Genomic DNA, 27,316 nt, shown 5'->3' with positions numbered 1-27,316 from the left:
TATTATTGCTCATGATGTGGTTGGTTGGTTGAGCTCAGCTGGAGGGATCTCATGTGGTTGCAGTCAGATTGTAGCTGGGAATGGAGTTATTTATTTGAATGAAGACGTCCAAGATGATTTATTTACCTGGTTTTGCCTGGCTGTCAGTCGATGCTGGATTTTCGCTAGGAGCTCAGTCAGGGCTGTCAACTGAAGTGCCTGTACATGCCTCTCCATTATCCTGGGCTTTGCACAGGTGGCTAGGTTCCAAGAGGCAGGAAGCAGAAGCTGCTAGGCCAGTTAGGAGTGTTGTCTAGGCTGGCCATGGTGGCTTGAGCCTGTAATCCCAACGTTTGAGGAGGCCAAGGCAGAAGGATTGCTTGAGGCCAAGAATTTGGGACCAGCCTGGGCACAAGGCGAGACCCCATCTCTACAAAAAATTTAAAAAGTAGCCAAGTGTTGTGGTGCACACCTGTAGTCCCAGCTACTTTGGAGAATCAGGTGGGAGGATGACTTGAGCTCAGAGTTTGAAGTTACAGTGAGCGATGACTACACCACTGCACTGCAGCCTGGGCAACAGAATGAGACCCTGTCTCAGAAAAACGGTGTTGTCTAGTAGTGGCACCCATCACTTCCACTGTATGCTACCAATCAAAGTAATCACAGGGACTCCCAGATGCAAGGCAGGGTGGTAAGACAGACTCTGCTTCTCGATGAAGAAGTGACAAGGTCACTGAAGAGCAGTGGAATGGGAGACATTGCTGCAGTCATCTATGAAAGATTCAATATGCCACAATGAGGAAACCTAGTCTCAGAAGTTGTTTAAAAACAAAAAGGCTAGGTGTGGTGGCTTAATGCCTGTAATCCCAGCACTTTGGGAGGACTGCTTGAGGCCAGGAGTTTAAGACCAGCCTGGGCAACAAAGGGAGACCTCATCTCTACAAATAATTTTTTTAATTAGCCACAAGTGGTGCCGTGCACCTGTGGTCCAGCTACTCAGGAGGCTAAAGTGGGAGAATCTTCTGAGCCTGGAGGTCAAAACTGCAGTGAGCCGTGATCACACCACTGCACTCCAGCCTGGGTGACAGAGTGAAACACTGTCTCAAACAAAACAAAAACAAAAAACCAGACTGTCCATCCTAATCCTAAACATAATTACATAAGTTAAATTAGTGAATGATAAATGAAGTTCTTCAGACTTTAAATCCAGTATTCATAGCCAGGCACAGTGGCTCACACCTGTAATCTCAGCACTCTGGGAGGCAGAAGCAGGCAGATCACCTGAGGTCTGGAGTTCGAGACCAACATGGCGAAACCCCGTCTCTACTAAAAATACAAAATTTAGCCAGGCACAGTGGTTGCCACCAGTAATCCCAGCTACTAGGGAGGCTGAGGTAGGAGAATCACTTGAACCCGGGAGGTGGAGGAGATTGCAGCGAGCCAAGATCGCACCACTGAACTCCAGCCTGAGTGACAGAGTGAGACCCTGTCTCAAAAAAATAAATAAAAAAATCCAGTATTCATGCAGCAAAATCTTTTCAGTTCAGTAACATAGTCATTAAGTACCTACTTTATATTAGGCACTATGGCAGGAGCTGTAGACACAAAGATGAACAAGATCTGGTTTCTAGTCTCAAAGTGCTCACACTCCAGTAAGGGGGAAATAAAACACAATGTGATAAGAACTATTCTAAATTATTCTTGGCAAGGTGGAGGAAAACTTTAAAGTAAAGCTGGGCCATTAGAGTTAGATGGAGTTTTGCCAGGCAAAAAAGCAATGGAACGGAAGGGTATTATGTTTAGAAGAGACATGAGAGTATATGAAAGGTATCAGTTCTGGCCGGGCGCGGTGGCTCAAGCCTGTAATCCCAGCACTTTGAGAGGCCGAGATGGGCGGATCACGAGGTCAGGAGATCGAGACCATCCTGGCTAACATGGTGAAACCCCGTCTCTACTAAAAAATGCAAAAAACTAGCCGGGCGAGGCCACCCATACCCTATAAAAACTCCAAAAGATTGTTTCAGTCAAACCTGCAACCCACGTAACAAATAAAATACTAGTATCCAGAATACATAAGGTACTGCCTACAAACTGTTTTTTCAAAGAAGACAACTCAATAGAAAGAAAAGTGGGGCCGAGCACAGTAGCTCACTTTGGGAGCACTTTTGGGAGGCTGAGGTGGGTGAATCACCTCAGGTCAGGAGTTCAAGACCAGCTTGACCAACATGGTGAAACCCTGTCTCTACTAAAAATACAAAAATCAGCCTGGCACAGTGGCATGTGCCTGTAGTCCCAGCCACTCGGGAGGCTGAGAGGAGAACTGAACCCGGGAGGTGGAGGTTGCAGTGAGCCGAGATCGCACCACTGCACTCCAGCATGGGTGACAGCATCTTGGAAAAAAAAGTAGGGGTGAGGGGAGGATATAAATAGGAAAATCCCAGCGGGTAAACATACTAATGGCCAAGAAATCAATAAAAAAAAGTCCTCAAGCTTATGAGATATCAATGATAGATAAATTAAAATCAATAGAACCACTCATCACTAACAGAATAGGGAAATGCTGGTAAGAGTGAAATTCACATAACCACTTTGGAAAAGCAACTTAACAACTGGTAAAGCTAAATACCAGTAATATTTCCTCCTTTGGAGAAAATACACATAGGCCCAAGTAAACATACAAAATACTCACTGCATTGCTATTGATTTATAAGAGGGAAAAAGTGGGAACAACCCAATAACCCTTCACTAGGGTAATGGAACAAATTGATATGCTCATTCAGTGGCATATTATACAGCAATTACAATGAATGCACTATTTTCCTGTCAACATGGATGCATTAGTCTGGTTCTCCAGAGAAACAGAACCGGTAAGATACATAGATGAGAGAAAGAGCTTTACTATATGGAATTGGCTTCTATGGTTCTGGAGGCTGAGATGTCCCAAGATGTGCAGGTGATAAGCTGAAGACCCATGAGAGCCAATGGGTCCAGTCCAGTTCCAAAGGCCTGAAAACCAAGAGAGGTGACGATATGAGTTCCAGTCTGAGTCCACGTCACAAGGTAGAAGGCTGATTTTCCACCTTAGAGACAGATTCTGTCTTAATCAATCAGCCTTCGTGTTCTGTACAGGCCTTCGATGGATTGAATGAGGCCCAGATATATCCTGATAGATACACCTAGAGTAAGACCAAATATGTGGGTTCCCTATGACCCAGTCAGGTTGACATGTAAAATTAACCATCATAGCCAGGTGTAGTGGCTCATGCCTGTAATCCCAGCACTTTAAGAGGCCAAGGTGGGAGGATTGCTTGAGGCAAAGAGTTTGAGACCAGCCTGGGCAACAGTGAGACCTCATCGCTACAAAAATAATAAAAGTAGCCAGGTGTGGTGGTATGTGCCTGTAGCCCAGCTAACCAGGAGGGTGAGGCAGCAGGATCACTTGAGCAGAGGAGGTTGAGGCTGCAGTGAGCTACGATCATGCCACTGCCCTCCAGCCTGGGCAACGGAGAGGAGACCCTATCTCAAAAAAACAGGTCTTGCATATCATGATAGGGAATCTATTACGGACTGCACGTTTGTGTCCTCCTCAAAATTCCAATGTCAAAACCCTAACCCCCAGTGGGACAGCATTATGGGACAGCATTAGGTGGGCTCTTTAGGGGGTCGTTAGGTTCTGAGGGTGGACCCCTCGTGATGGGATTAGTGCCCTTATAAGACAAACAAGGAGAGCTTGCTTCCTCTTTCTGCCATGTGAGGACACAGCAAGACGACCATCTGCAAACCAGGAGGAGGGTCCTCATGATACACTGGATCTGCTGGCATCTTGATCCTGGACTTCCCAGCCTCTAGAACTATGAGAAATAAATTGCTATTACCATCTATGGTAATTTGCTTCAGCCACCCAAACCAAGACACTGACCTTGACCCAGTAGCCAGTGGTTCTCATCTATAAAGCCCAATACCTTTTGCATTTTTTGGTTTTTGGGTTTTTGTTTGGTTTTTTGTTTTGTTTTGTTGAGACAATAGTCTCATTATGATGTCCAGGCCTGATTCAAACTCCTGGATGGGATCAAGTGATCATTCCATCTCAGACTCCCAAGTAGCTGGGATTACAGGCGTGTCCCATGGTACCCAGCCTTTGGGCTACTTTCCGTATTTACAACACACCCCCTACCTTTTTTTTTTTTTTTTACCTGAGACAGGGTCTTGGCCAGGCGCCGTGGCTCACACCTGTAATCCCAGCACTTTGGGAAGCCAAGACGGGTGAATCACTTGAGGCCAGGAGTTCGAGTTAACCAGCCTGGCCAACATGGTGAAACCCCATCTCTACTAAAAATACAAAAATTAGCCAGGTGTGGTGGCTCACACACATAGTCCCAGCTACTCAGGAGGCTGAGGCAGGAGAACCGCTTGAACCCGGGAGGCAGAGGTTGCAGTGAGGTGAGATTGTGCCACTGTACTGCAGCCTGGGTAACACAGGGAGACCGTCTCAAAAAAAAGAAAAAAAAGACAAGGTCTCACGCTGTTGCCAGGCTGGAGTGCAGTTGTGCAATCATGGCTCACGGTAACCTCTAACTCCTTGGCTCAGGCAGTCCTCCCACCTCAGCCTCCCAAAGTGTTGGGATTACAGGTGTAAGCCACTGTGCGTGGCCTTACAACACTCTACTATCCTGTGCAGACTGATATATATTCTGTTGTATCAGAGACTCAAACACCAGCAGCTGGTTCGGCCATTAATGGCACGATTTTCTGAAATGGTGAACAAACTACCGTACAGTCTTGCCTCCATTTGGTTGCATGCCTGCAGAACTGTACAAAAAATATTTTGTTTTTATGTAAAAGGGAGTTAGGTTATATGCTCAGATAATTATTATATAAACTTTTTTCACCTACCAAATATCTAGGACATCTGATAGTTGTGCAGGACTTAGGACAATTTGTTGTACAAGATTACCTCAGGGGCCAGGTACAGTGGCTCACGCCTGTAATCCCATCACTTTGGGAGGCCAAAGCGGGAGGATCATCTGAAGTCAGGAGTTCAAGACCAGCCTGGCCAACATGGTCTCTACTAAAAATACAAAAATTAGCCGTGCACAGTGGCGTGCGCCTGTAGTCCCAGCTACTCAGGAGGCTGAGGTGGGAGGATTGCTTGAACCTGGGAGGTGGAGGTTGCAGTGACGCCACTACACTCCAACCTAGGTAAAAGAGCGAGACTCCATCTAAACAACAACAACAACAACAGCAGCCAAACCTGAATAGCTGTTTTGGTGTGGGGTAGAGGGCCTTAAGCAAGTTTACATACTCAAAAGAGGGTGAATTAGAAAAGGTAATTAAAGGACCAAGGTCCAAGCTTGGTAACAAGACAGATGAAGGCAGAGACTGCATGTGCTGGTGAGTTATTCAGGGGATCAGCTATGGGCATATGCTGGACAAGGAAGCAGTGCAGGCAAAGGGAGCTGACAGATGGGGGAAAAATGGAATCAAGAGACCTGAAGTCTCCAAGGTCTAGAGGAGTAGAAATGAGAATATAAGAAAGTTTGTCAAAAAGGACTAATTTGATGCTGGGGTAGGGAAGGTAATATTTGAAAGTGGCACTGAGGATCTGGGAGAATGATGACCCTACTGTGGGAAAGCAGAGCAGGCAGGAGAGCCCTTGGTGACACAGAGGAGATGGGAGTAGAGGGGTTGAGGATACAGGAAAGTTGGTATGTATATATGGATGGATGGATTTTGGTTGGCAGGGTCTCATGTCACCCAGGCTAAACTGCACTGGCACGACCATAGCGTACTGCAGCCTCAGCCTCCTGGGCTCAAGTGATCCTCCGACCGGACTACAGGTATGCATCACCATGCCTGGCGAATTTTTCAAATTTTTTTGTAGAGACAGGGTTTCAACCATGTTGCCCAGGCTGGTCTCAAACTCCTGGGCTCAAGGGATCCTCCCGCTTCAGCCTCCCAAAGTGGTGGGGTTACAGGTGTGAGCCACAGTGCCCAGCTGAAAGTTGGTGTTTTAAAATCATAGGTTTGTGAGCAGGGGCAAAGGTCAGCACAGTCTGCACATGAGTGTATGGTAGAGGACAGGTGTCCAGAGGGGCTGATATTCTGGGCAATCACTAAGAATGAGGTGAACCAGCTGAGCCTCAAAGCTCAAAATGGAACGGTGGCAAGGATCTCTCACTTCCTAATGAAGTCTTGAAAGCATTTTTTTTTTTCTTTTTTCCTTTTTTTTTTTTTTTTGAGACGGAGTCTCGCTCTGTCGCCCAGGCTGGAGTGCAGTGGCCGGATCTCAGCTCACTGCAAGCTCCGCCTCCCGGGTTTATGCCATTCTCCTGCCTCAGCCTCCCGAGTAGCTGGGACTACAGGCGCCCGCCACCTCGCCCGGCTAGTTTAGCATTTTGTTTTCTTTCAAATCCTCTTCACATCTCTGCAATAAAACCTCCAAGTAGGTTTCCTGTGCAGTAGCACAGTGAATCTATCCTTATGCTCTACTACACCCACTGAGCTTAAGGAGGTGAACTGTTTTACCATACGCTGCCCAACGGCCCTTCCTCTTGGGAACTATCCTCCTTTGCTGCATGCAGTTCGATTACGGCTGTCAAACAAGGGCTTCTACCCTCTTCGATGTAGAGGTGCACATGTGGCCATGCTGACCAGCGTAACCAAATACCTAGATCCAGTAATCAGCCCAGGAATGGGCACTACCCAGAGAAAAGCTTCTTACAGAATTCTTTCAGGGGATTTACATAAATCCTGGGACAATCTTTCCTCTGAGATCATGAGGGTAGATACTACTCCTGGAGCTGTATATCACCCACTTCACGGGTGCTAAGGGCTCAAGATATGGTAATCCAGTCTATACCCAGAAAACTGGCAGACAAGGCTCCCCTTTTGTGGTTCATACACTATTTGGGTGAACAAAAAACACCAAGACACAGACATGGCAAAATATTTAATGTCTGTAGGTGTACCTCACACTCACATTGCCATTATGATTCAACAGCCTCCATAAACTGTCAAACTGGCACAGACCGGCAGAACCAGAGAAATCACAGACACTTTCTTCCAACAGAGTTTGAAAACCATCAACGCTCTAGTCCTATTGACCTGGAAATGGTGGCAGGTGAAGTCTCTCCACAGCATGCCTTGGGCCTCTCTGCTCAGGAGAAAAAGCCCCCCAGTTCTACAGGATTCCTGAGGTCTTCTGTTCTTCTGCGGCTTGGCGCTGGGCCCTGCGCTGCTGGAAATAGTGGTAGACTCCGACACTGCAGAGGTACCCCCCATACACAGTAAGGAGCATCATGGAGGCAGAGAAGGTCTTATAGCCAATGTCAGCTAGCTGCTTGCCAGTTGGCATCTTGTCCCCTACAAAGACAGATTGAATTTAGACCTGAGGATAAGGCCTCATCTGCACAGCCCATCTCCCTGTTTAAAGCCATTCCACGTCTTCTGCACCCTTCTTGGTCTGTCTGCACTCTATACTGAACGGCCCCTATATCTAAGTAAAGTCTCATAAGGATACTGGAAGATATCATTTAGGAACTCTATGATTCAAAAGGACAAATAAAATCTGCATACAAGATATAGAAACAAGCCTGGAACCAGGTGCCTCTGAATGTCATCAAAGCCAACACTTGGCCTTCCATGCCTGTGGAGAGAAGTGACTGGCATGGACCAGCCTGGACTGCTGGGGTTTGTTTTCACACAGGTTCTCACTCTGTTGCCCAGGCTGGAGTGCAGTGGCGTGAGCATGGCTCATTGCAGCTTCGACCTCCTGGGCTCAAGCCCACCCTCCCACCTCAGCCTTCCAAGTAGCTGAAGCTACAGGTGTGTACCACAATACCTGCCAGTTTTCCTATTATTTTGTAGAGACAGGGTCTTGCTATGTATGTTGCCAGGGCTGGTCTTGAACTCCTGGGTTCAAGTGATCCTCCCACCTTGGCCTCCCAAAGTGCTGGGATTCTTTTTTTTTTTTTTTTTTTTTTTTGAGACGGAGTCTCGCTCTGTCGCCCAGGCTGGAGTGCAGTGGCCAGATCTCAGCTCACTGCAAGCTCCACCCCCCGGGTTTACGCCATTCTCCTGCCTCAGCCTCCCGAGTAGCTGGGACTACAGGCACCCGCCACCTCGCCCGGCTAATTTTTTGTATTTTTTTAGTAGAGACGGGGTTTCACCGTATTAGCCAGGATGGTCTCGATCTTCTGACCTCGTGATCCGCCCGTCTCAGCCTCCCAAAGTGCTGGGATTACAGGCTTGAGCCACCGCGCCCGGCCAAAGTGCTGAGATTCTGTACAGGCGTGAGCCACTGCACCAGCCAGGGCTGCTGTAACCGGTAATATTCAGCAAGCATCAGTTTTTCTAGCTAGGAGGGAACTAATGGAGGTAGCAGAAATAAAACATTTGTAGTGAATTATTCTCTCTAGGAAGATCAAACGGGAATCTTTCAGGCAATATCCAATTTGTTTCCCCATTAAAACGATCTTATTCATGGTGGTTAGTTTTCCAAGTCAACATTAAAGCTTGTTTAAGCCATAATATAACTGAAATAGTGTCAAAAGTACTTTTATATTATTTCAATTATACTTAACCTTCTACAGCATTAATTCTACGTTCTAAACCCAACACTAAGAACCTATCCCACGGGCTAAAAAGAAACTTACTGAGTCCCCAGCAAATTGTTAACTCACATTTGCATGAGATAAATTACTTCTAATTTAATTGCTCCCTGGATATTCCAAGCTAGGAAACAAGAGAAAGTTTAGTAGAGAATCCCTCACCTGGAACAAAATGTCCCTCAATTTGGGACCATGAATGTGTTCGTAGGTGCTACTCTGTTGAAGGAATTGAAAATAAAAGATTTACTGAAATCAGTGAGATAGGTTCCTTAAAAGTCAAGAACACTACCTCAATAAAAAAATATATGTATGTTATATATGTAATATATATTTTATATCATATATTTTTTTTTTATTGAGAAAGAGTCTCACTCTGTCCCCCAGGCTGGAGTGCAGTGGCGTGATCTCGGCTCACTGCAACCTCTGCCTCCCAGGTTCATGCCATTCTCCTGCTTCAGCCTCCCGAGTAGCTGGGACTACAGGCACCCGCCACCACACCGGCTAATTTTTTGTATTTTTAGTAGAGACGGGGTTTCACCGTGTTAGCCAGAATGGTCTCGATCGTCTCACCTCGTGATCCACCCACCTTAGCCTCCCAAAGTACTGGGATTACGGCGTGAGTCACCGCGCCTGGCCAAAAATACATAGATATATATTTAAAGAAACAACAACCAGAGCATGGTTTCCGTCAAGGACGGGGTGGGGGTATGTGCAAGCTGCATGAAGACCGACAGAAATAGCAGGGAAAGGCAAGACTGTGTTCAGAATGCCAAGGTGGGACCGGGCGCAGTGGCTCACGCCTGTAATCTCAGCACTTTGGAAGGCCGAGGCGGGTGCAACACCTGCGGTCAGGAGTTCGAGAGCAGCCTGGCAAACATGGTGAAACACTATCTCTACTAAAAATACAAAAATTAGCTGGGCGTGGAGGCGCTGGCCTGTAATCCCAGCTCCTCAGAAGAGTAAGGCACGAGAACTGCTTGAACCTGGGAGGCGGAGGTTGCAGCGAAGTGAGATTGCGCCAGTGCACTCTAGCCTGGATGACAGAGTGAGACTCCGTCTCAAAAAAAAAAAAAAAAGGTTCCGGTATGGTGGCTCACGCCTGTAATCCTAGCACTTTGGGAGGCTGAGGCGGGCAGATCACAAGGTCAGGAGATCGAGACCATCCTAGCCAACATGGTGAAACCCTGTCTCTACGAAAAATACAAATAATTAGCTGGGCGTGGCAGTGCACGCCTGTAGTTCCAGCTACTTGGGAGGCTGAGGCAGGAGAATCGCTTGAACCCGGGAGGCAGAGGCCGCAGTGAGCCGAGATTGTGCTGTTGCACTCCAGCCTGGTGACAGAGCAAGACTCTATCTCAAAAAAAAAACAAAAACAAAAAAAATTAGCCCAGCATGGTGGTGCACGCCTGCGTCCCTGCTACTCAGAGGCTAAGACAGGAGAATCACTTGAACCCAGGAGGCAGAGGTTGCAGTTGAGCCGAGATTGCATCATTGCACTCCAGCCTGGGCAACAGAGCAAGATACCGTCTCAAAAAAAAAAAAAAAAAAAGGAAAAAGAGGGTCAGGGTGGAAGCCAAGAGGGGAATGTCTCAGGGACCTTCGGACCAGTCCTGAGGAGCCTCGAGAGAACTGGGCTCCAGTAAGCCTGCCAGTGAGGCCTAAGAGGACTCTATTTTTAGTTTTGGCAGCTTGCTCTCCACTTACTGGCTCTCAGCACTGTAGGCAGAGACACTTAAAATCCCGCCCCTTACCACAGCCATGTGCACATACATGCCAAAGCATACACACAAACAAAACAAAGTCAAGAACCTGGGCAGGGCACGGTGGCTCACACTTGTAATCCCATGCTTTAGGAGGCCGAGTCAGGAGGATCACTTGAGGCCAGGAGTTTGAGACCAGCCTGGGCAACATAGTGAGACCTCGTCTCCACAAAAAAATTTTTTTAAATTAGCCAGGCATGGTGGCATGTGGCTGTAGTCCCAGCTACTCAGGAGGCTGACGTGGGAGGATTGCTTGAGCCCAGGAGGTTGAGGCTGCAGTGAGCTGAGATCGTACCACTGCACTCCAGCCTGGGTGACAGAGTGAGACCCTGTATCAAAAAACAAAAAAATATGAAAGTAAAGCTCAGGATTCGCTGGTTTAGAGGGGTCAGACATAGGTATAGACATGTAAATGCTTCTCAGAGTAAACCCTAAGGGCTGAACATTGCCTTTGAGGCAGGCCTTGAGTGTGGACCCCAAGCCGAGCTGAGGCACAGTTTCTTTGAAATATAATCCCACTGATATTAAGTAAGGTCAGAGGAAGAATAGTAAGTGACACAAGTTCAAGATGAGAAAGGACTGTGTTCAGGTTTGAAATCTGAGGTTTGAAATGGCCCCAAGCTGTGCATGCGACAGTGAACAAAACACACACCCACGGAGTTGGACACTAAGGTAGAAAACACACACACCATGGAGCTGAACACTAAGCCCCCTGCAAAGAGCCCTGCAGCCTTCAGCTTCCCTGTCACTTATTATTCCTATTCCCACTCATCACCCTAGCTAGATGCTTAACAATTATAGGACCACCTCTTCCAAGGACTGGAGGAAAAGAGCTGGAAGCATTCACCAACCAACAAAAACAGGATGGTTGTTTTTGTTGGTTGAAGCAACCAACAAAACAATTATTTCTGCTGTAGACAGCAGAAATAATTCTGCTGTCTACAACCTTACATTCCCTCTCTCGTCTTAATCCATCCTGTGGTTTTCCCTAACACCCAATTAGCAACAACTCTTCAGGCTGGGTGCAGTGGCTCACGCCTATAATCCCAACACTTCGGGAGGCCGACGTGGGCGGATCACCTGAGGTCAGGAGTTCGAGACCAGCCTGGCCGACATGGCAAAACGCTGTCTCTACTAAAAATACAAAAATTAGCCGGGCGTGGTGGCAATGCCTGTAGCCCCAGCTACTCAGGAGGCTGAGGTAAGAGAATCACTTGAACATGGGAGGCAGAGGTTGCAGGGAGCCGAGAGAGAACCACTGCACTCCAGCATGGGGGACAGAGCAAGACTCCATCTCAAAAAAAAAAAACTTCTTCAGATTCTGAGCTAAAGCAGTGGTAGCAGTAGAAATGGAAAGGACAGATGCAGAAGTTACTTTGGAAGTAGAAAAGGATTTATCAATGGAATGGATTAGGGCAAAGCTGAAAATATTAATACCTCCAAGTTAGGAAACTTTATAGATTGGGATACTGTTATCAGAAATAAGAAATGAGAGAAGAGGTATGTATCACTGTATATACAGGGTGGTGGCAGTGTCCATCAAGAAGATCATGTGGCTGGTGCAGGGGCTCACACCTGTAATGCCAGCACTTTGGGAGGCAAAGGCAGATGGATTGCTTGAGCCCACGACTTTGAGACCAGCCTGGGCAACACGGTGAAACCCTGTCTCTACAAAAAATAGCAAAAATTAGTGCAGCATAGTGGCATGCACCTGTAGTCCCAGCTACTCAGGAAGCTGAGGTGGGAGGATCACTTGAGCCCAGGAGGTAGAGGTGCAGTGAGCCGAGATCATGCCATTACACTCCAGTCTGGGTGACAGAGAGACCCTGTCTCAAAAAAAAAGAGGATCATGAGCTGGGTTTGGACATGTTAAAATTAAGATGCTCAGCCAGGCATGGTGGTTCACACCAGTAATCCCAGCACTTTGGGAGGCTGTGGCAGGAGAAATCGCTTGAGACCAGGAGTTCAAGACTAAGCCTAGGCAACACAGCAAGACCCCATCTCTATTTAAAAAAAACAAAAACAAACAAACAAAAAAAATGGCTGGGCGCAGTGGCTCACGCCTGTAATCCCAGCACTTTGGGAGTACAAGGTGAGCAGATCACGAGGTCAAGAGATCGAGACCATCCTAGCCAACATGGTGAAACCCCGTCTCTACTAAAAATATAAAAATTAGCCGGGCATGGTGGCGCGCGCCTGTAGTCCTAGCTACTCGGGAGACTGAGGCAGAAGAATCGCTTGAACCCAGAAGGCAGAAGTTGCAGCCACTGCACTCCAGCCAGGCGACAAAGCAAGACTCCATCTCAAAAAAAAAAAAAAATTAAGATGCTCAACACAACATTCATGTGATGATGTCTATCAGGCAGATGGAAGCACAAATTTAGATAGATCTCAGAAGGGAAGCTATGTTTCAGATATATATGGAGGTAAAGAGCAAAACCAAAGCAGAGGATAAGGACAGAAAGAGAGAGGCCGAGGGAGCAACAGTTTGAAGAAGGCAACAATTAAGGAAAAAAGGCAGGTAGGAAATTTCAAGGCCGGGCACAGTGGCTCACTTCTGTAGTCCCAGCACTTTGACAGGCTGAGGCAGGCGGATCTCCTGAGATCAGGAGTTCAAGACCAGCCTGACCAACACGGAAAAACCCCATCCCTACTAAAAATACAAAAATTAGCCGAGCGTTGTCGCACATGCCTGTAATTCCAGCTATTCAGGAAGCTGAGGCAGGAGAATCGCTTGAACCCAGGAGGCAGAGGTTGTGATGAGCTGAGATAGCGCCACTGCACTCCAGCCTAGAAAACGAGTAAAACTCCACCTCTCAAAAAAAAAAAAAAAATTCCAGAAACACCTGGGTTTTTTGTGTTTTTTTTTTTTTTTTTTTTTTCATTTAACTACATCCCCCTTCCTGGTTGAAAATCACTGCTGTATCAAGTCACTGCCACTGATGGAGGTGTACTGTATCTTTCCAGTGTTAGGTTAGAATAAAAATTGAGAACCATAGCTGGGTGTGGTGGCATGCACCTGCGGTCCCAGCTACTAGGAAGGTTTGGGTGGGAGGCTTGCCTGAGCCCACGAGTTTGGGGCTGCAGTGAGCTGTGATCACGGCCCTGCACTCGCAGAGCAAGACTGTGTCTCTAAATATAACAATGATAATAAAGAAAAAAAGGCTGGCCGTGGTGGCTCACGCCTGTAATCCCAGTACTTTGGGAGGCAAAAGTGGGCGGATAACCTGAGGTCAGGAGTTCGAGACAAGCCTGACCAATATGATGAAACCCCATCTCGATTAAAAATACAAAAATCAGCCGGGCATGGTGGCACATGCCTGTAATCCCAGCTACTCAGGAGACCAACACAGGAGAATCACTTGAACCCGGGAGGTGGAGGTTGCAGTGAGCTGAGATCGCACCCCTACACTTCAGCCTGGGCAACACAGCAAGACTTCGTCTCAAAAATTAAAGAAAAGAAAAGAAATTGGGCACCACTACTGCAAAGTTAATTACTATGAAGACTGGTCAGATAGGAACACTGGGTGGGAATGGGTGACTAGGTCACCAGTAAGCCTAGGATTCCAGTCAGCTGACTGCACTGAAGTAGTATAAACTGGAATAGGTAGTATAAACATCAAGTAAAGAGCAATATAGACATCAAGAGCACAGATTCTTAGGCAGAGCCCCAGCAGGCCTATGAACCCCGCAAGATTCACGTGTCTACCAGTTTTCCAGGACAGAGAAACATTTTTACAAGAATCACAGTCCTCTTACCCCAAAGGTAAGTACTGATGGGAGTGACAGGACAGCAGCTTCAGAAGGTAACAAGATTAAGAAAATTCTACTTTTGTTTTGCTTATTAATGAGAAAGACCTGAATATGCTTTTGTTTTGGTTTTTGTTTTGAGATGCAATTTCGTTTGCACCCAGGCTGGAGTGTAGTGGCATAATCTTGGCTCACTGCAACTTTCACCTCCCAGGTTCAAGAGATTCTCCTGCCTCAGCCTCCCCAGTAGCTGGGATTACAGGCATGTGCCACCATGTCCAGCTAATTTTTTGTATTTTTAGTTGAAATGGGGTTTTACCACCATGTTGGCCAGGCTGGTCTCAAACTCCTGACCTCAAGTGATCTACCCGTCTCAGCCTCCCAAAGTGCTGGGAATACAGGCGTGTGCCAGCGTGCCCGGCCCAGAATATGTTTCAAAGGCGATGAAGGTGGTGGCTAAACTGAGGATGCAAGAAGTGAGGTGGGCAGGACAGAACCAGATAGACGACGGCCTAGGAAAATATGATATGCCCGGGCCAGGTGCAGTGGCTCAGGCCTGTAATCCCAGGACTTTGGGAGGCCAAGACAGGCAGATCACCTGCAGTTCGAGGCCAGCCTGATCAACATGGAGAAACCCCATCTCTACTAAAAATACAAAATTAGCTGAGCATGGTGGCGAATGCCTGTAATCCCAGCTACTCCGGAGGCTGAGGCATGAGAATCACTTGAACCCAGGAGGCAGAGGTTGCGGTGAGCTGAGATTGCGCTGCGGAGATCGCGCCACTGCACCCCAGCCTGGGCAACAAGAGCAAAACTCCATCAAAAAAGGGAGGGAAGGGAGGGAGGGAGGAAGGAAGAAAGGAAGAAAGGTAGGTTACATGCATGAGTAGAAGGATTAATCTTGGAAATAAGGGAAACTTTTGAGGTTAGCAGAGGAACACTTTCATCTGAGGGGCATCCATTTTCTCAATAAAACACAAAACACTGGGTCTCTGTTACGGAGTGATGGGGTTGGGCTGCAGATTTCAGAAAAATGAGAAAAAACATAAAATCATTACAGAAAATGTCTTAGGGGTGCAATTTGCAAGAGTTATGGCTTTTCTCTTGTTCTGCCTTCTAAACACAGGGGGACCTCAAGACTCAGGTTTCTCCCCTGGAAAACTCATTCCCTCAAATGCATCTATCATCTCAGATTCGCTCGTTTTTAAAAATTTGTATAAATGTATGGGTAAATGTGCGATTTTGTTACATACATACATTGCATAGTGGTCAACTCAGGGCTTTTAGGGTATCTATCCATCATCATTTATCTACTTTTTATTCGGCACTTAGAGAGTAGGCTGGGCGCGGTGGCTCAAGCCTGTAATCCCAGCACTTTGGGAGGCTGAGACGGGCGGATCACGAGGTCAGGAGATCGAGACCATCCTGGCTAACACGGTGAAACCCCGTCTCTACTAAAAATACAAAAACTAGCTGGGCGAGGTGGCGGGCGCCTGTAGTCCCAGCTACTCCGGAGGCTGAGGCAGGAGAATGGCGTAAACCCGGGAGGCGGAGCTTGCAGTGAGCTGAGATCCGCCACTGCACTCCAGTCCGGGCGACAGAGCAAGACTCCGCCTCAAAAAAAAAAAAAGAGAGTAGTATCGGCCTGGTGCGGCGGCTCACGCATAATCCCAACACTTTGGGAGGCCGAGGCAGGAGGATGGCTTGCACTCATAGCGAGGCCTTTTTTAAAAAAGAAAAATCTTTTTTTTTTTTAATTGCCCGGGCTTGGTGGCGCACACATGCAGCCTGAGCGACAAGGCAAGACCCTGTATGATATAAATAAAATAAAATAAAATAAAATATACAATAAATACAATACAATACATAATGCTACGGAGGCCGCTAAAAAGAACATGGCTTCTGTCATACAGGAGCTTATAGTCTGATGGGACAGGCACTGTGAGAGTTCAGACAAGAGCTCAGAGACAGGGTGGGGGCTTGAGAAAACTTAGCAGAAAAGGGTAGGGGTGGGAATCGGGGTGGGAATCGGGGTGGGAGCGGAACTGTCTTTTTAGAAGGGCGGGCTGGAGAAGAGGAGCAGGGAGAGCATTCCAGGAAGTGAATGCGGTCAAGAGGTGGAGCTGGATGGTCGATGTGCACGAAGGGTGCCCCGGAGAGCCACTTATAAGGACGCAGAGGTCTATAAAGGAAGGGACATTTGGAGTAGTCGGAGCGTGGAGGGTGCAGGCAGGAGTCGAAGTTTGACCACATTAGTGCTGAGCTCTAGCAAGGCGGACCTACTGTTGCGAGGAGTTCGGGCTTGGGCTTGGGCTTGGGCAGGAAGCAGTGCGGCTCGTGGTCCGCGACACAACAGATGCAGGTGACTGAATTCAAGGGCACCAGGCCTGAAGACTGGGGGATGGGAGGACGCGGCAAGCGGAGGCTGACTCAGGTGGGCGCGCAGGCAGCGGGACTGGCAGTCCTTGCTCGGCCCTAGCCGGCGGCGTACCTGGATGCTGCAGCTCCTTCGCGACCAACCGAGGCCTCCTCAGACAGGCAGGGTCTCGAGGCCACTGTCTACTCAACTTCCCAGCACAGCCAAACGCAGCACTCGGAACCAGACACGAGAGGATAGCGTCCCTGGACAACCCTGAACGCCTCAGCTATTGGTGCGGAAAGCGACTTTCTCCCGCCCACCTGGCGGGTTAGCCTCTAGGATTCGGCCCGCAAAGCTAGAAAGGGAACTGCGCATCAGACGCGGCACAACTCCGCCCACTAAGGCGGGAGTCAGCGTTGGCCGTCAGTCCAGCTGAAGGCCGGCTTTGAACTTCCGGCTTCCGGGCCCGTTATACTTACTACGCATCCGCAGACGCGTCGTGGTCTCGGAGAGGCCCGCTGAATTCTGGGGGCTGTGGTTTCGCTACCTCGAGGGAGGGTCTTTGACGAGCCAAGTTCTGGAACCGGAAGTTTTAGGATGCTAAATCAGAGTCAACCAATCCTCAGCCTACGGCTTGGTGACGTCTCCAGTAGCTGGGTAGATTCTCGGAGCCGGCCCTCTGGAGGTGAACCGCGCGCCCCCTAGAGCCAGGCTGTGGGCCGAGTCCAGGTAGGGACCCGAGGGGCACCGCGAGGCCCGGACCGCCAAGGATGCGGCAGCTTGGGCCATGACCAAGGAATGGGCACGAGGGATGAGTGTCTAATGTTTCTGCCCCGTGTGTGACCTCTCTTCTTGCAGGAGGCATGATAAAGCCCCTAAGAAGCGCCAGGAAGGCTGGGGTCAGCTTGCGGCGAGGGCGGGAGGGGGAGCTGGCGGGAGAGGGGAGAGAGAGGAGGGGACTGAGTGGGCACCGCCGCTGACCCCTGGAGTGGCTGCGATTATGGAAGAGGGATTTCTTTTTTTCATTTTTCCTACGGTAAGAGGGGAAACATACATGCAATGATACACACCAGCACACGCACTGCCATATGCACTAAAGCTCCGTCTCCCAACTCTTCCTGTTTCTGGAAAAAACACACTTTATTGGGTAGACAAATAGGCCTGATGGGAAGACCTGAGTCACAGTGGTCTGGGGAGTGAACAAAAGTAGGCAAAGTGTTTGAAGCTTCCCCTTTGCCCCCACCTTAACCTCCTGGGGAGGCAGCTCTGGACAGACCTGGGCTCAGCCAGGCCTGAGGTGAGTGTGCCCCTCACTCCTGCTGCCTGATCTGGGCAGCGCCACCGTTCACTGGTAAGACAGCATTCTCAAGGGCTAGGCGCAGAGAGGAGCCCGCCTCCCCGGTTCGTTGGAGAGTAAGAGGGTTTTAGCATAATGCTGGCCAGAGCCAGTGTGCCAGGTGCTTCCACACAGGAAGCCGAGACCCCTGCTGGACGGGGCGGGAGCCTCTCGGGCCCTCCAGACTATTTATAGCTAGAGGCCTAGGCTGCTGACTTGTGACATTCCCCTGCTGCCACCCCATCCTGGAGCAAGGCCAGTGCAGAGCACAATCCTCCTCCTCCCCTCCTGTTCTTCCCTCACCCCAGGGAGTAGGGTGGTTTTGATTTTCTTCCTCCTCCTTGAGTTTCCTAGCTCCGGAGTTGCTGGTGTGGTCAGTACCTCACGAGAAGGCCCTCATTCAGCAAAGAGAGCTGCCCTTGGAATATCGGTGCCCACCAACATAGGAACCTGCTCACCCTCCCCTACCGTTCATCAGCCTTTGGGCCACCCTTTGGCCTGCTGGCTTCCAGATGCCAGGCATGGGTTAGCTGGTTACCCTGGCCGATCTGGAGCAGCTGAGGAAGAGGTGCAGGGTTTGGGAGGAAGAAAAGGGTGGAGTCAGGGATGTCCTCTGGGGAGATAGCACAGAAGGGGCTCAGCTGACACCTCATCCAGCTGGAACTACTGAGAAGGGAGGCTGGGTGAATACAAAGGTCACAGGGAGCCGAGTGATCTGAGCCTGCTGTGAAAGGTATAGCTCTGTCAGCAGATTAAGTTCCTGCTCCCCAAAGAGGGTGCTGGCGGGGAGGGTGAGGGAAGGCTTGGAAAGGTCACACAGAGTGGGGAGGAGCTGGCAATGAACTAGGAACCGGGAAGTCCCTGGGGAGAATGTCAAGCCACTGGGCTAGAGATGCCAGCATGGCAGCAACTTGGGTGCCAGGACAGCCTGGGGGAGGGGGAAAGGGGAGGACCAGAGGTTTGTGAGGACACAGATGTTGCTAGGAGAAGCTAGAAGGGGTTTGTTTGAGATCTTTGTATTTTGTTAACAAACACTGAGATCCATTGAAGCTGTGTGGGTCCTGGCAGAGGTCAGCAAAGGGGTCCCTGGGGTCTGCATCAGCTCAGAAGCCCGGACCCCTCCCTGACAATCCTTGCCTCATCCCTCCTGTGGCTGAGATACTTCTTCAGCCCTTTAACAGGATTCCTGGTCTGTGTGAGACAGCCACTGGCAGCCCCTGCCCTGCTGGCTTCTCCCCCAACCCTTCCCCTCATACATCACCCCCGCCGCCAAGCAGGCAGCGCTGGGGCTTGATTCCATCCCTCCCAGAGGACACGGAGAAAGTCCCACATCAGGAGAGGGACAGGGCAATTGCATTTCTGGCAAATGTGGTGGCAAGAGGCTGCCAGTGGCTTGATAGTTCAGAATCTCCAGGTGCGTAGCTGGGCCCCATAGCCTCCTATCCTCCAGTGAAAAGATGCGAAGAGTCTGCTCCCTGGGAGTCCTGGAGATCCTGGTGACTAGGTACCGTAGGCTTCTGCTGGTCTCCACTGGGGTAAAGAAGCAGCCTGGCCTGGGCCCTGGCCCTACTCACATATGTTCTGGATGATTCTGCAGGCAGCGGATGAATTCACCCACTGGCTGGCCCTCGTAGCACACCTTGTACACAGCCATGAACAAGGGAAACCTAGATTGGAGAGGCAGAGGCTCAGCTTAGCCTCCCACTCCTAGTCCACTCTACCCCCACCCCCACTCACTACCTAACCTTCCTGTCCCCTGCCCTCCCACCTTGGAGCTCAGGGAGGCTGGCTCTGAATTTCTGCCTGCTGAGAATGTGAACTTCCTAGCCCTGGGTTTAACCTCACATTGCTGATTGCCCTGCTCCCTACCGTGTTGAACTGGCCTGCATGATTCTCTGGCTTGGATTTTTTGTGCCAACTCGGCAACGCACTTTTGTTGTTGTTGTTGTTGTTGACACAGAGTCTTGCTCTGTCGCCCAGGCTGGAGTGCAGTGGCATGATCTCAGCTCACTGCAACCTCCGCCTCCCAGGTTCAAGCGATTCTCCTGCCTCAGCCTCCTGAGTAGCTGGGATTACAGGCGCGCACCACCACACCTGACTAATTTTTGTATTTTTAGTAGAGATGGGGTTTCACCATGTTGGTCAGGCTGAGCTCGAACTCCTGACCTCGTGATCCACCCGCCTTGGCCTCCCAAAGTGCTGGGATTACAGGTGTGAGCCACCGTGCCCAGCCTTGAGCAACGCACTTAACCTCTCTGAGCCTCAGTGTCACCGACTGTAAAATGGGGCCAGTATAACAAAGGAGTGAAGATATGATTGTATATGTGAAGATGTAATTAGGTATGATGTGAAAGTGCTCAATAAATACCCATTTCCTTCTTCCTGTCCCTTTGCCCAGCTGCTCCCTTTTCCAGACTTTACCCTGACCAGTCATGAGTGGATCTTCCGAACCTGTTTCATACTCTCTTCTTCTAGGAGTCTTTCTCAGACCAGCACAGCTTTGCTCTGATCAGCCCAGTCACCCCTGCTGTCTTTCTGAAAAGGAGCACCTTGAAGCAGAGCCCATCCTTCTCCTTACACCTCAGCACCCAGAACAGGATTCAGGGAACAGATGGGTTGGCCTTGGGGGAGAGACTCAAACTGGGGGTGATGGACAGAAGTGGGATGAGCTTATTCCTGCTGCCCCAGAGCTCCAACCCCAGAGCAGAGGACAAGGAAGGAGGGGCACAAAGGGATCCAGGTAATGTAGTGTGAAGAGCACTAGACTGGAAGGAGTTCAAATACCGTGAACTAGCTGGGGGACAGTGGGCATGCCAGATTCTGCAAGCTCTGGACTCTGACTGAAACATAAGGTAACACTCCCCTCTCTGTCCACTTCACAGATTTGTGGCAGGTTCAGGAAGATGATGAACAGGGCGAGCACTTCTGGCCGTGGCTCCCTTAATCAGTGGGGCTGTGGCCAACACTTACTTGTCCACCAGGCCCTTGTGCTGGAGGATGCTATGTAGCTCCCGGGCTGTCTCGGGCCCCTGCAGTTTCTGCCCATTCAGCATCTCTTTCTCCAGCTGCTCAATGGACTGTGCAGAAAACAGGATGAGTGGATGGAAAGGGGAGAGAAGGGTTGTCAGTAGGTGGGGGAGAGACTGGAGCTCAGATGGGAGTGGGGTCTTGGGAGGAAAAGAGGGATGGGGATGTTCACAACTCTTAATGTTTGTACTCCAGAGATGCCTCCTGCCAAGCACCTCTACCTGGATACCTACAGGGCCCCCCCTCTGTTCTCCCTTCTCCCAGGGCCCACCTTTCCTGTACGCGCAAAGGCCTCAGCCACTTTCCGGTTCCGCCCTCCATAGCAGGTAGTGATCAGGTCAGCAACACCACAGCTCTCCAAGAAGGTGGCAGAGGACACAGGGCCACTGCAGAAGAGCTTGGCAAAGGCTATCATCTCCATGAGTCCCAGCCGGATCACTGCCGCCTTGGTGTTGTCGCCAAAGCCCAGGCCATCACAGAAGCCAGCACCCACGGCCACTACATTCTTGAAGGAGTGGAGGTCATAGGTGAGAAAAGACCCCCTCCTATAGGCCCCATGTGGAGCCCCCTCATGCTCCTTTCATCAGCCAGGACACCCACTGCATAAGTGAGGTATAGTGTGTGGGCTTTTAGAAGCTACTTCCGCCTCTTGGTTTTCCCCATTGCTGCACCCCCTTTCTTAAGCCCTGCCCCATACTCCCTCCTTGAGGACATTTTCTGAAAACCACTCTTCTCTCTAGTTGACCTTCACATCTATGACCATTCCATTGTATAGCCCTCAAGTCAACAGCTGTCCAGGATTCATAGTTCTGGCCATTAGTCTGTCTGGGTGTCATAGATGTCTTGTCTCCCATTAACCTGGGCATCTCCTTGTCCCCCTAGACCATCTCCTAGAGCCAGAGGATAGGGAGTCTCACACAGGGCTAAAGTGGGAAAGGAGCAAGGGGGTCCACGGTCTGATGATGAACAATCAGCCGGCCTGAATGGCCCTGGCCTTGCTTCTGCAGCTCCTCCTGTATGCATGGGACATGGTAGGAAAGGGGAACCACTGCTCAATAGTGAGAGACTGGAGTGCCTGCAGGTAGAGCTCAGCTAGGCCTCTTTTGGGGCCTTCTCCTCACCCCATAGCTGCCTCTGTGCCCCTCTCACCTTTAAGGCTCCACAGATCTCTACTGTGTCCACCTCTTGCACCACTGTGATACGGAAATTGGGTGTCTGCATCAGCTCTTTCAGAAGTTGTCCCTGGGCCGGGTCCTTGCAGCCTAAAGTGAGGAGGGGGCAAGGCTTTGAGGGAAGTACTCTTTGTAAAAAAATATTTATTTTATAGAGACGGGGTTCTCTCTCTGTTGCCCAGGCTAGACTCAAACTCCTGGGCTTAAGCGATCCTCCCGCCTCAGCCTCTTGAGTAGTTGGGACCACAGCTGTGCCACTGCACCGGCTCTCAGGGAGGGCTCCTCACTGTACTTCCCTAAGCAGGCCCTGCAGCCCCTTCCCTGGGGCTGTCCCAGCCTCCTTCACCTCTGATGCTTGGATCTTCCTTTCTCTGCCTTATGGGAAGGAGATGGCTAAGTGGGGTCGGGGCAGTTTGGGGAGGGGATACAATTGGGGAGGGGATGCAACTAGATGCACTGTGTATGCAGGTGGCAGGGGGCTCTCACCAATGGTTGTCTCACAGAACTTCTCATCAGCCACCTCGCTGGCAATGTTGGCCCCCATCAGCACACTCATGGGGATGCCGAGGTGCTCCCCAATCACTTCGGAGATGAGCTTCAGCCCATTGGGGCCCTCGTCTACCCCCTGAGCACAGGATGGAGCTCAGGCCAGGTGCCCTTTGTGCCCACCTGTGGGCTTCTGCCCAGAAATTCTGTCCCTTCCAAATCCATTGCTCATCTCTGTCCCTCCCCACAGGTCCTGCCCCATTCCCAGCTCAAGTTTGCTGTGAGGAGGCCAGACCAGCACGTGACGAACTGTCCTGCCACATACCCTCAACCAGTCTCTCTCTCCAAGGCAACAGGTCCCCTCCACATCCTTAGGCAACTTCGCCTGACTGCCCTAACAAACTGCCATTCAGTGACCAGTCACTGCTCCAAACCAGCTACTCTTCACACTTCTCAAACCAGCCTGCTTCTCATATTCCCCAGGCATTCCTTTACACCTCCCAAACTCCCTGAGAGAAAGGCCCTCCAAACCGATCTCTTGTCTCCTCCCTTCAGCCTTCCTTCCAGTGACCCCCAGCGCCTCACTGCTTTCCTAAGCCTCTCCAGAGTCAACTTCCTCTCTTTTCTCCGGCAAACTCTTGACCTCCGTCTGCCATTTCTGTTCTTGCTTCACCCACCCTGAACCCCACAACAGTGAGCCGCACCCTCCCCCATCCACATGAAGGTGTCCCTGGCACCTTAATAAGAGATATGCCAATGGCATTTGCCTTCAGGTGGCCCTTGAGCTGGTCACAGATCTTGCGGATGAACTGATGGGGCACCACAAAGATCAGGATGTCAGCATCCACTGCAGCCTGGACCACATCCGGGACAGCCACCTGTGGGGGTGACCAAGTGCTCGCAGGCCTGGCAGACCTCCCCTAGCCACTGTGGAACCCCATTCAGGAGATCTGGGAGCCAAAGAGTGAGGCTGGTAGGGGGGCAGGAAGGCTTGTTTGAGACTGAATCTAGAAGGACTGAACTTGGAGAAATGATACTCTACTCCCTCCCCACAGCCACCACACTCTCTCCCTCCAGCTGTCCTGGGCTCTTGAGGACTCCTGGAAACCTCATCCCAGCGCTCCTATCCCTTGGCTGTGGGACAGTGCGGGAGGCCAAGAGCAACCTGGGCTTGGCAAAAGAAAGAGCTCAAATAAGATTTCATCATCCAGCTCCTCAGGGACCCCAGCTGGGAAAGGGGAGCCTCAGCTTTTCTGCTCTCTTCCCTGCTTCCCCTTTCCAGGTGAGGAGAACCACGTGGGTTTGACCAAAGGCCATAGGTCCAAGGAGCAGCCTCCAAGTCGGCTAATCACTCAGTGAATGAGTAACAGGATTAGTGCCTGAGGCAGGCACTACCGGACCCCTAGTCTGGGAGCCCAGTCTTTGGCTGCCATGGAGACCAACTTGTTCTCCCATCCCTTCCCCACCCACCCGCCTGGGAGCCTGTGAGGGGAAAGCACAAGTTCTCCCCAGTCCTCAGGAAAGGGCCCAGAGCAGCCCTCCTGAGACTTTCCCAAGTCCTGCCGCACCTGAAGTGGCCCCCTCAGCAGGAGACACCTGTTGAGTAAGGTCGGCTCCGACTCCTGGCCCTCCCTTCCTCTCCCCATTCCTTGCAGGGTGTTGGGGCTCACCACATTTGGGGGCAGCTTGTGCCCTGGCAGGTATTTGACATTCTCATGCTGCGTGTTGATGATGTCAGTCAGCTTTTTGCCTCCAATGTCTTCCTCAAACACCCACATGGTCACCCGTGGGTCAAACTGTGCCAGCTGGGCTGCATTGCCACCCACGATCTTGGCGATGGCTGAGCCCCTGGCAGGAGGGGGAGCCCAGGAAAGTACAGGAGGAGGGAACAGTGGCAAGAGTTGGGGCAGCGCCCCACCTCAGGATCTCACAGCAGCCCCCCAGGCTGTTCACTCCTACCTCCCTATCACCTCCACTCCATGTCAAACATGTCCCCAGTGACCTGGCAGTAGAAAGGAGACTCAGTCTCCTCACCCTTTGCTACTAGAGAAGGGAGCCCCTCTTCCCATCTTCCCACCCCCAAACTCAAGCAGCTCTTCACACGGAGCGCTCTGGAGACGCCTTCCCATGGTGAACAGGTGCAGCTGCCCAGGCGGGCGGGGGCCAGGGAAGGGCCGGGCACCCTCTGTCCTGTGCTGCTATGATAGAAGATAGCAGCGGGGGCTGAACAGGAACCTGAGGGCCTTTCCCACCTATTCTGCCTCCTACCCACCTCTGTCCTGGGGGCCTACCCTTCCCCCATATTGCTCGACAGAGCCGCTTACCAGTTCCCGGAGCCTACAATGCAGACTTTCTTGCTAGCCATGGTGCCGCGTCTCTGCCTGAGCCGGCTCAGTGCCACACTCCCTAGCTCCTCTGCCGGCTCGGGAGCATTTAACTCCACCACACGTGGATGCAGCCAAGCCCCACCCTCCAGGGGTGGGTGGGGAGGCTGGCGCCCAGGGAGATAGAGTCTGGCAGAGCCAGGGAAAGGAGAGACAGGGTACAGACAGGAAGGGGAACAGGAATGGGGCAGAGACTAGGCCCTGCTTCTCCTCCTGGGCTCATCGGCTGACAGTGCTGGCAAGCTTCTTCCCTTGGTCCCAGCCCAGCTTCCCACCCCCTCCCCACCATGGTCTCATTTTCAGGTCTGCCAAGAAAATAGCCCAGATAAGGAGCAGGTGACTGGTCTCCCTCACTCCCTTCTGTCTCCCAGCATAAAATAAAATGTATTTAGCTTCAGTAGCAGCTAGGGGAATGCCTTTCAGAGGTAGGCTCCTCCATGACTCCCTATCCCACGCCCTGCCACATACCCTCGCAGGACCCTGTTCCACAGTTCTGTCCTCTAGCAGGCCCACACTAGCTGCACTGCAGGGCTGGGGTGGGGGATGTGGGCCCACTTCCCGCCTCTAAAGATGAGGCCACATTAAGAGGTAAGGGCCTGTTTTGAGGACAGCTCAGCTCAAAAAAGGATGAGGTCCCAGGAGCCTCAAAAGACAAGGTTGTCTTGGTCACTCACAGAGGTCATCTTGGGGACTCCTCCATGGGCCTCTCACCTCAGATGATCCCCACCCAAAAATGTGTTCTAGGGAAAGTGGGAAAGGTCAAAGTTAGAGGGCTCTGAGAATTGCGGCACACAATTTTGTTGTAGACTCTGGGCTTAAGAGGACAGGAAAGAATAGGAGGCAGGCAGAGTGCACACTGTCCTTGAGAGCGTTTGAGCCTCCTTCAACTCCTCCTCTCAGGGGTTTCCAAGGTACTGCTCCAGGGGCTTCCTCAGGTGAATGGCTAGTCTGCAGAGGCCAGAAAGGAGGAAAGGAGGCAGGACCCGGGGCAGCTGTGTCCGTGGGGCTTTGTGGTCTCACATGCCGTCACTGGGGGTAAGTTTGGTGTTTTTTGGGGAAGGGCGAGAATGGAAGGAACATAGCAGTTCAGGGCTCTGCATCGCCCACAGCCATCTGTTTGTCTAAGACGAGGGAAGCTCTGGTTTCCAGGCTGATCTGGAGAGTGGAGCAAGAGGCTCCTAACACTGTGCACCTTGGCCTAGAGGGCAGACACCACCGTGTGCTCATGTGCTGTCCTCCTGGCTTGGCAGACGTTTAGGTGGGTGTTGCCATCCCCCTGGGCTGTTGCTGGCCAGCAACTGGTAACAAGCACTGGGCTAGAGGGAAGTCTGGGTACAACCTGTGGGTAGGGGTAAGCAGGCAGGAGGTCAAGACTGGGAAGAAATGGCTTTCTAAGTTCTGGGGACTGCCCAGGAAAAACCAACCATATTCTCCTTCCATGGCCAGTGAGTTCCCATAGGGAAACGGACATGAAATCAGTAGTTAGCTGTTTTTCTTTGCACAATGTTATACCTAATACGGAGACAGCCTCCCACAGACCACTCCTTTATTGCACTGGCACTGAGATGAAGGCTCCAGTGCCAGGCTGCCAGCTGGGAGCACTGATTATGGGTGATGGAAGAGAGAGGATGCTTCTGTCCCTGGCACAAATGATGAGAGCCCCAAAGAATGGATGTTTATGCATAAAATAACCCCCTTGTTTTTGCCTAAATGCTTCCCTCTCTCATTTTGCCCCTACAATCATGTTAGGTAGTGTGGAGACTAAGAATGTGCTCATTTACATGGGAATAAAAAGGGTGCAGAGATTCAGAACTGGCTCATCACAGGAAGTTATCTGTAGCACTAGAGCTCTTTTCCCAAGAGCAAACTGTAGATTATTTGCTTGAAATTAATAATGGTTCATCAGCCATTCATTACACATGTAATTAGCCTGGGTAAAAACAGATGCCATTTCCATGTCCTTGACATCAATTTTCTCCACTCCTAGTTATCGGCCCAACCACTCCTCTCTGCTTTCCCTTCTCAAGTCTGATAAACCCCAAGTTCCGGAGAAGGAACAGTGGTTGGATTTTTTGGTGGGTTTGATTACATATATTGAACAGGCAATGCTAGAATGTTCCCATCCAAAGATACAAAGGATAATTTTTAAACTACAACTTTGGAAAGTGGTTGCACTCTGATCCTATATTCCAAACCCCATTCTTGCATAATGACAAAGGAAAAAGTCACGAGCCCCCAAGTGGGAAGCAGGTAGAACTGCAGGCGAGTTTCAAGTGATTGCTAATGAGAATCTCTCCTGAGCTGTCTTCCAAACTCGGCCAAGGAGGGGCTAGTTGTCTACAGTATGAGGATGACAACACAGAACTTCCATGGTGCTCTTAAGAACTGAACTCTTACCCGGGCACGGTGGCTCACGCCTGTAATCCCAGCACTTTGGGAGGCCGAGGCAGGCGG

At 50.6% G+C, this 27,316-nt stretch overlaps 2 protein-coding genes and 1 long non-coding RNA gene across 11 annotated transcripts; 1 reads left to right on the top strand and 2 right to left on the bottom strand.

The window, feature by feature from the left end:
• Nucleotides 1-2,265: 2,265 nt before the first annotated feature.
• On the bottom strand, nt 2,266-17,134 carry LOC111542013 (cytochrome c oxidase assembly protein COX14). 8 transcript variants are annotated; one of them, XR_002731416.1, is made up of 3 exons: nt 16,590-16,724; nt 8,751-8,804; nt 2,266-2,985 (listed from the first exon to the last, which is right to left on the bottom strand). XR_002731416.1 is itself a non-coding variant. In XM_023211164.2 (3 exons), the coding sequence occupies exon 3, from the start codon at nt 7,331-7,333 to the stop codon at nt 7,160-7,162; it is 174 nt and encodes a 57-aa protein (XP_023066932.1). In that variant the 5' UTR covers nt 7,334-7,341; nt 8,751-8,804; nt 16,590-17,134; the 3' UTR covers nt 6,910-7,159. The 8 variants fall into 8 exon arrangements, 3 of the variants coding, with proteins under 3 accessions (XP_023066932.1, XP_023066931.1, XP_023066934.1); XM_023211164.2 differs by lacking the exon at nt 2,266-2,985 and adding an exon at nt 6,910-7,341 and having other exon boundaries at nt 16,590-17,134; XR_002731415.1 differs by lacking the exon at nt 2,266-2,985 and adding an exon at nt 8,164-8,346.
• Nucleotides 17,135-17,578: 444 nt separating this feature from the next.
• Nucleotides 17,579-25,074, bottom strand: GPD1 (glycerol-3-phosphate dehydrogenase 1). 2 transcript variants are annotated; one of them, XM_023211161.2, is made up of 8 exons: nt 24,803-25,074; nt 24,149-24,326; nt 23,216-23,356; nt 22,479-22,617; nt 21,970-22,082; nt 21,092-21,325; nt 20,764-20,870; nt 17,579-19,460 (listed from the first exon to the last, which is right to left on the bottom strand). In XM_023211161.2, exons 1-8 carry the CDS (start codon nt 24,841-24,843, stop codon nt 19,364-19,366), a joined length of 1,050 nt encoding a protein of 349 aa, XP_023066929.1. In that variant the 5' UTR covers nt 24,844-25,074; the 3' UTR covers nt 17,579-19,363. The 2 variants fall into 2 exon arrangements, with proteins under 2 accessions (XP_023066929.1, XP_023066930.1); XM_023211162.2 differs by having other exon boundaries at nt 23,216-23,287.
• Nucleotides 21,028-25,262, top strand: LOC116418952. The gene is made up of 2 exons (XR_004229165.1): nt 21,028-21,347; nt 22,729-25,262. It is a non-coding gene; the product is annotated as an uncharacterized LOC116418952 (long non-coding RNA).
• Nucleotides 25,263-27,316: the final 2,054 nt, after the last annotated feature.

Source organism: Piliocolobus tephrosceles, chromosome 10, assembly GCF_002776525.5.
Source record: "Piliocolobus tephrosceles isolate RC106 chromosome 10, ASM277652v3, whole genome shotgun sequence".
NCBI lineage: Eukaryota > Metazoa > Chordata > Mammalia > Primates > Cercopithecidae > Piliocolobus > Piliocolobus tephrosceles.
This window is presented reverse-complemented; position numbering and strand designations above follow the sequence as displayed.

Excerpts from the sequence above, each read along its gene's own strand:
- LOC111542013 (XM_023211164.2), bottom strand. The coding sequence starts at position 7,333 with ATGCCAACTGGCAAGCAGCTAGCTGACATTGGCTATAAGACCTTCTCT.
- GPD1 (XM_023211161.2), bottom strand. The coding sequence starts at position 24,843 with ATGGCTAGCAAGAAAGTCTGCATTGTAGGCTCCGGGAACTG. Across the intron at positions 22,618-23,215 it reads TTGGCATATCTCTTATTAAG|GGGGTAGACGAGGGCCCCAA; the intron begins GTGCCAGGGACA and ends TCCTGTGCTCAG. Across the intron at positions 21,326-21,969 it reads AGATCTGTGGAGCCTTAAAG|AATGTAGTGGCCGTGGGTGC; the intron begins GTGAGAGGGGCA and ends CACTCCTTCAAG.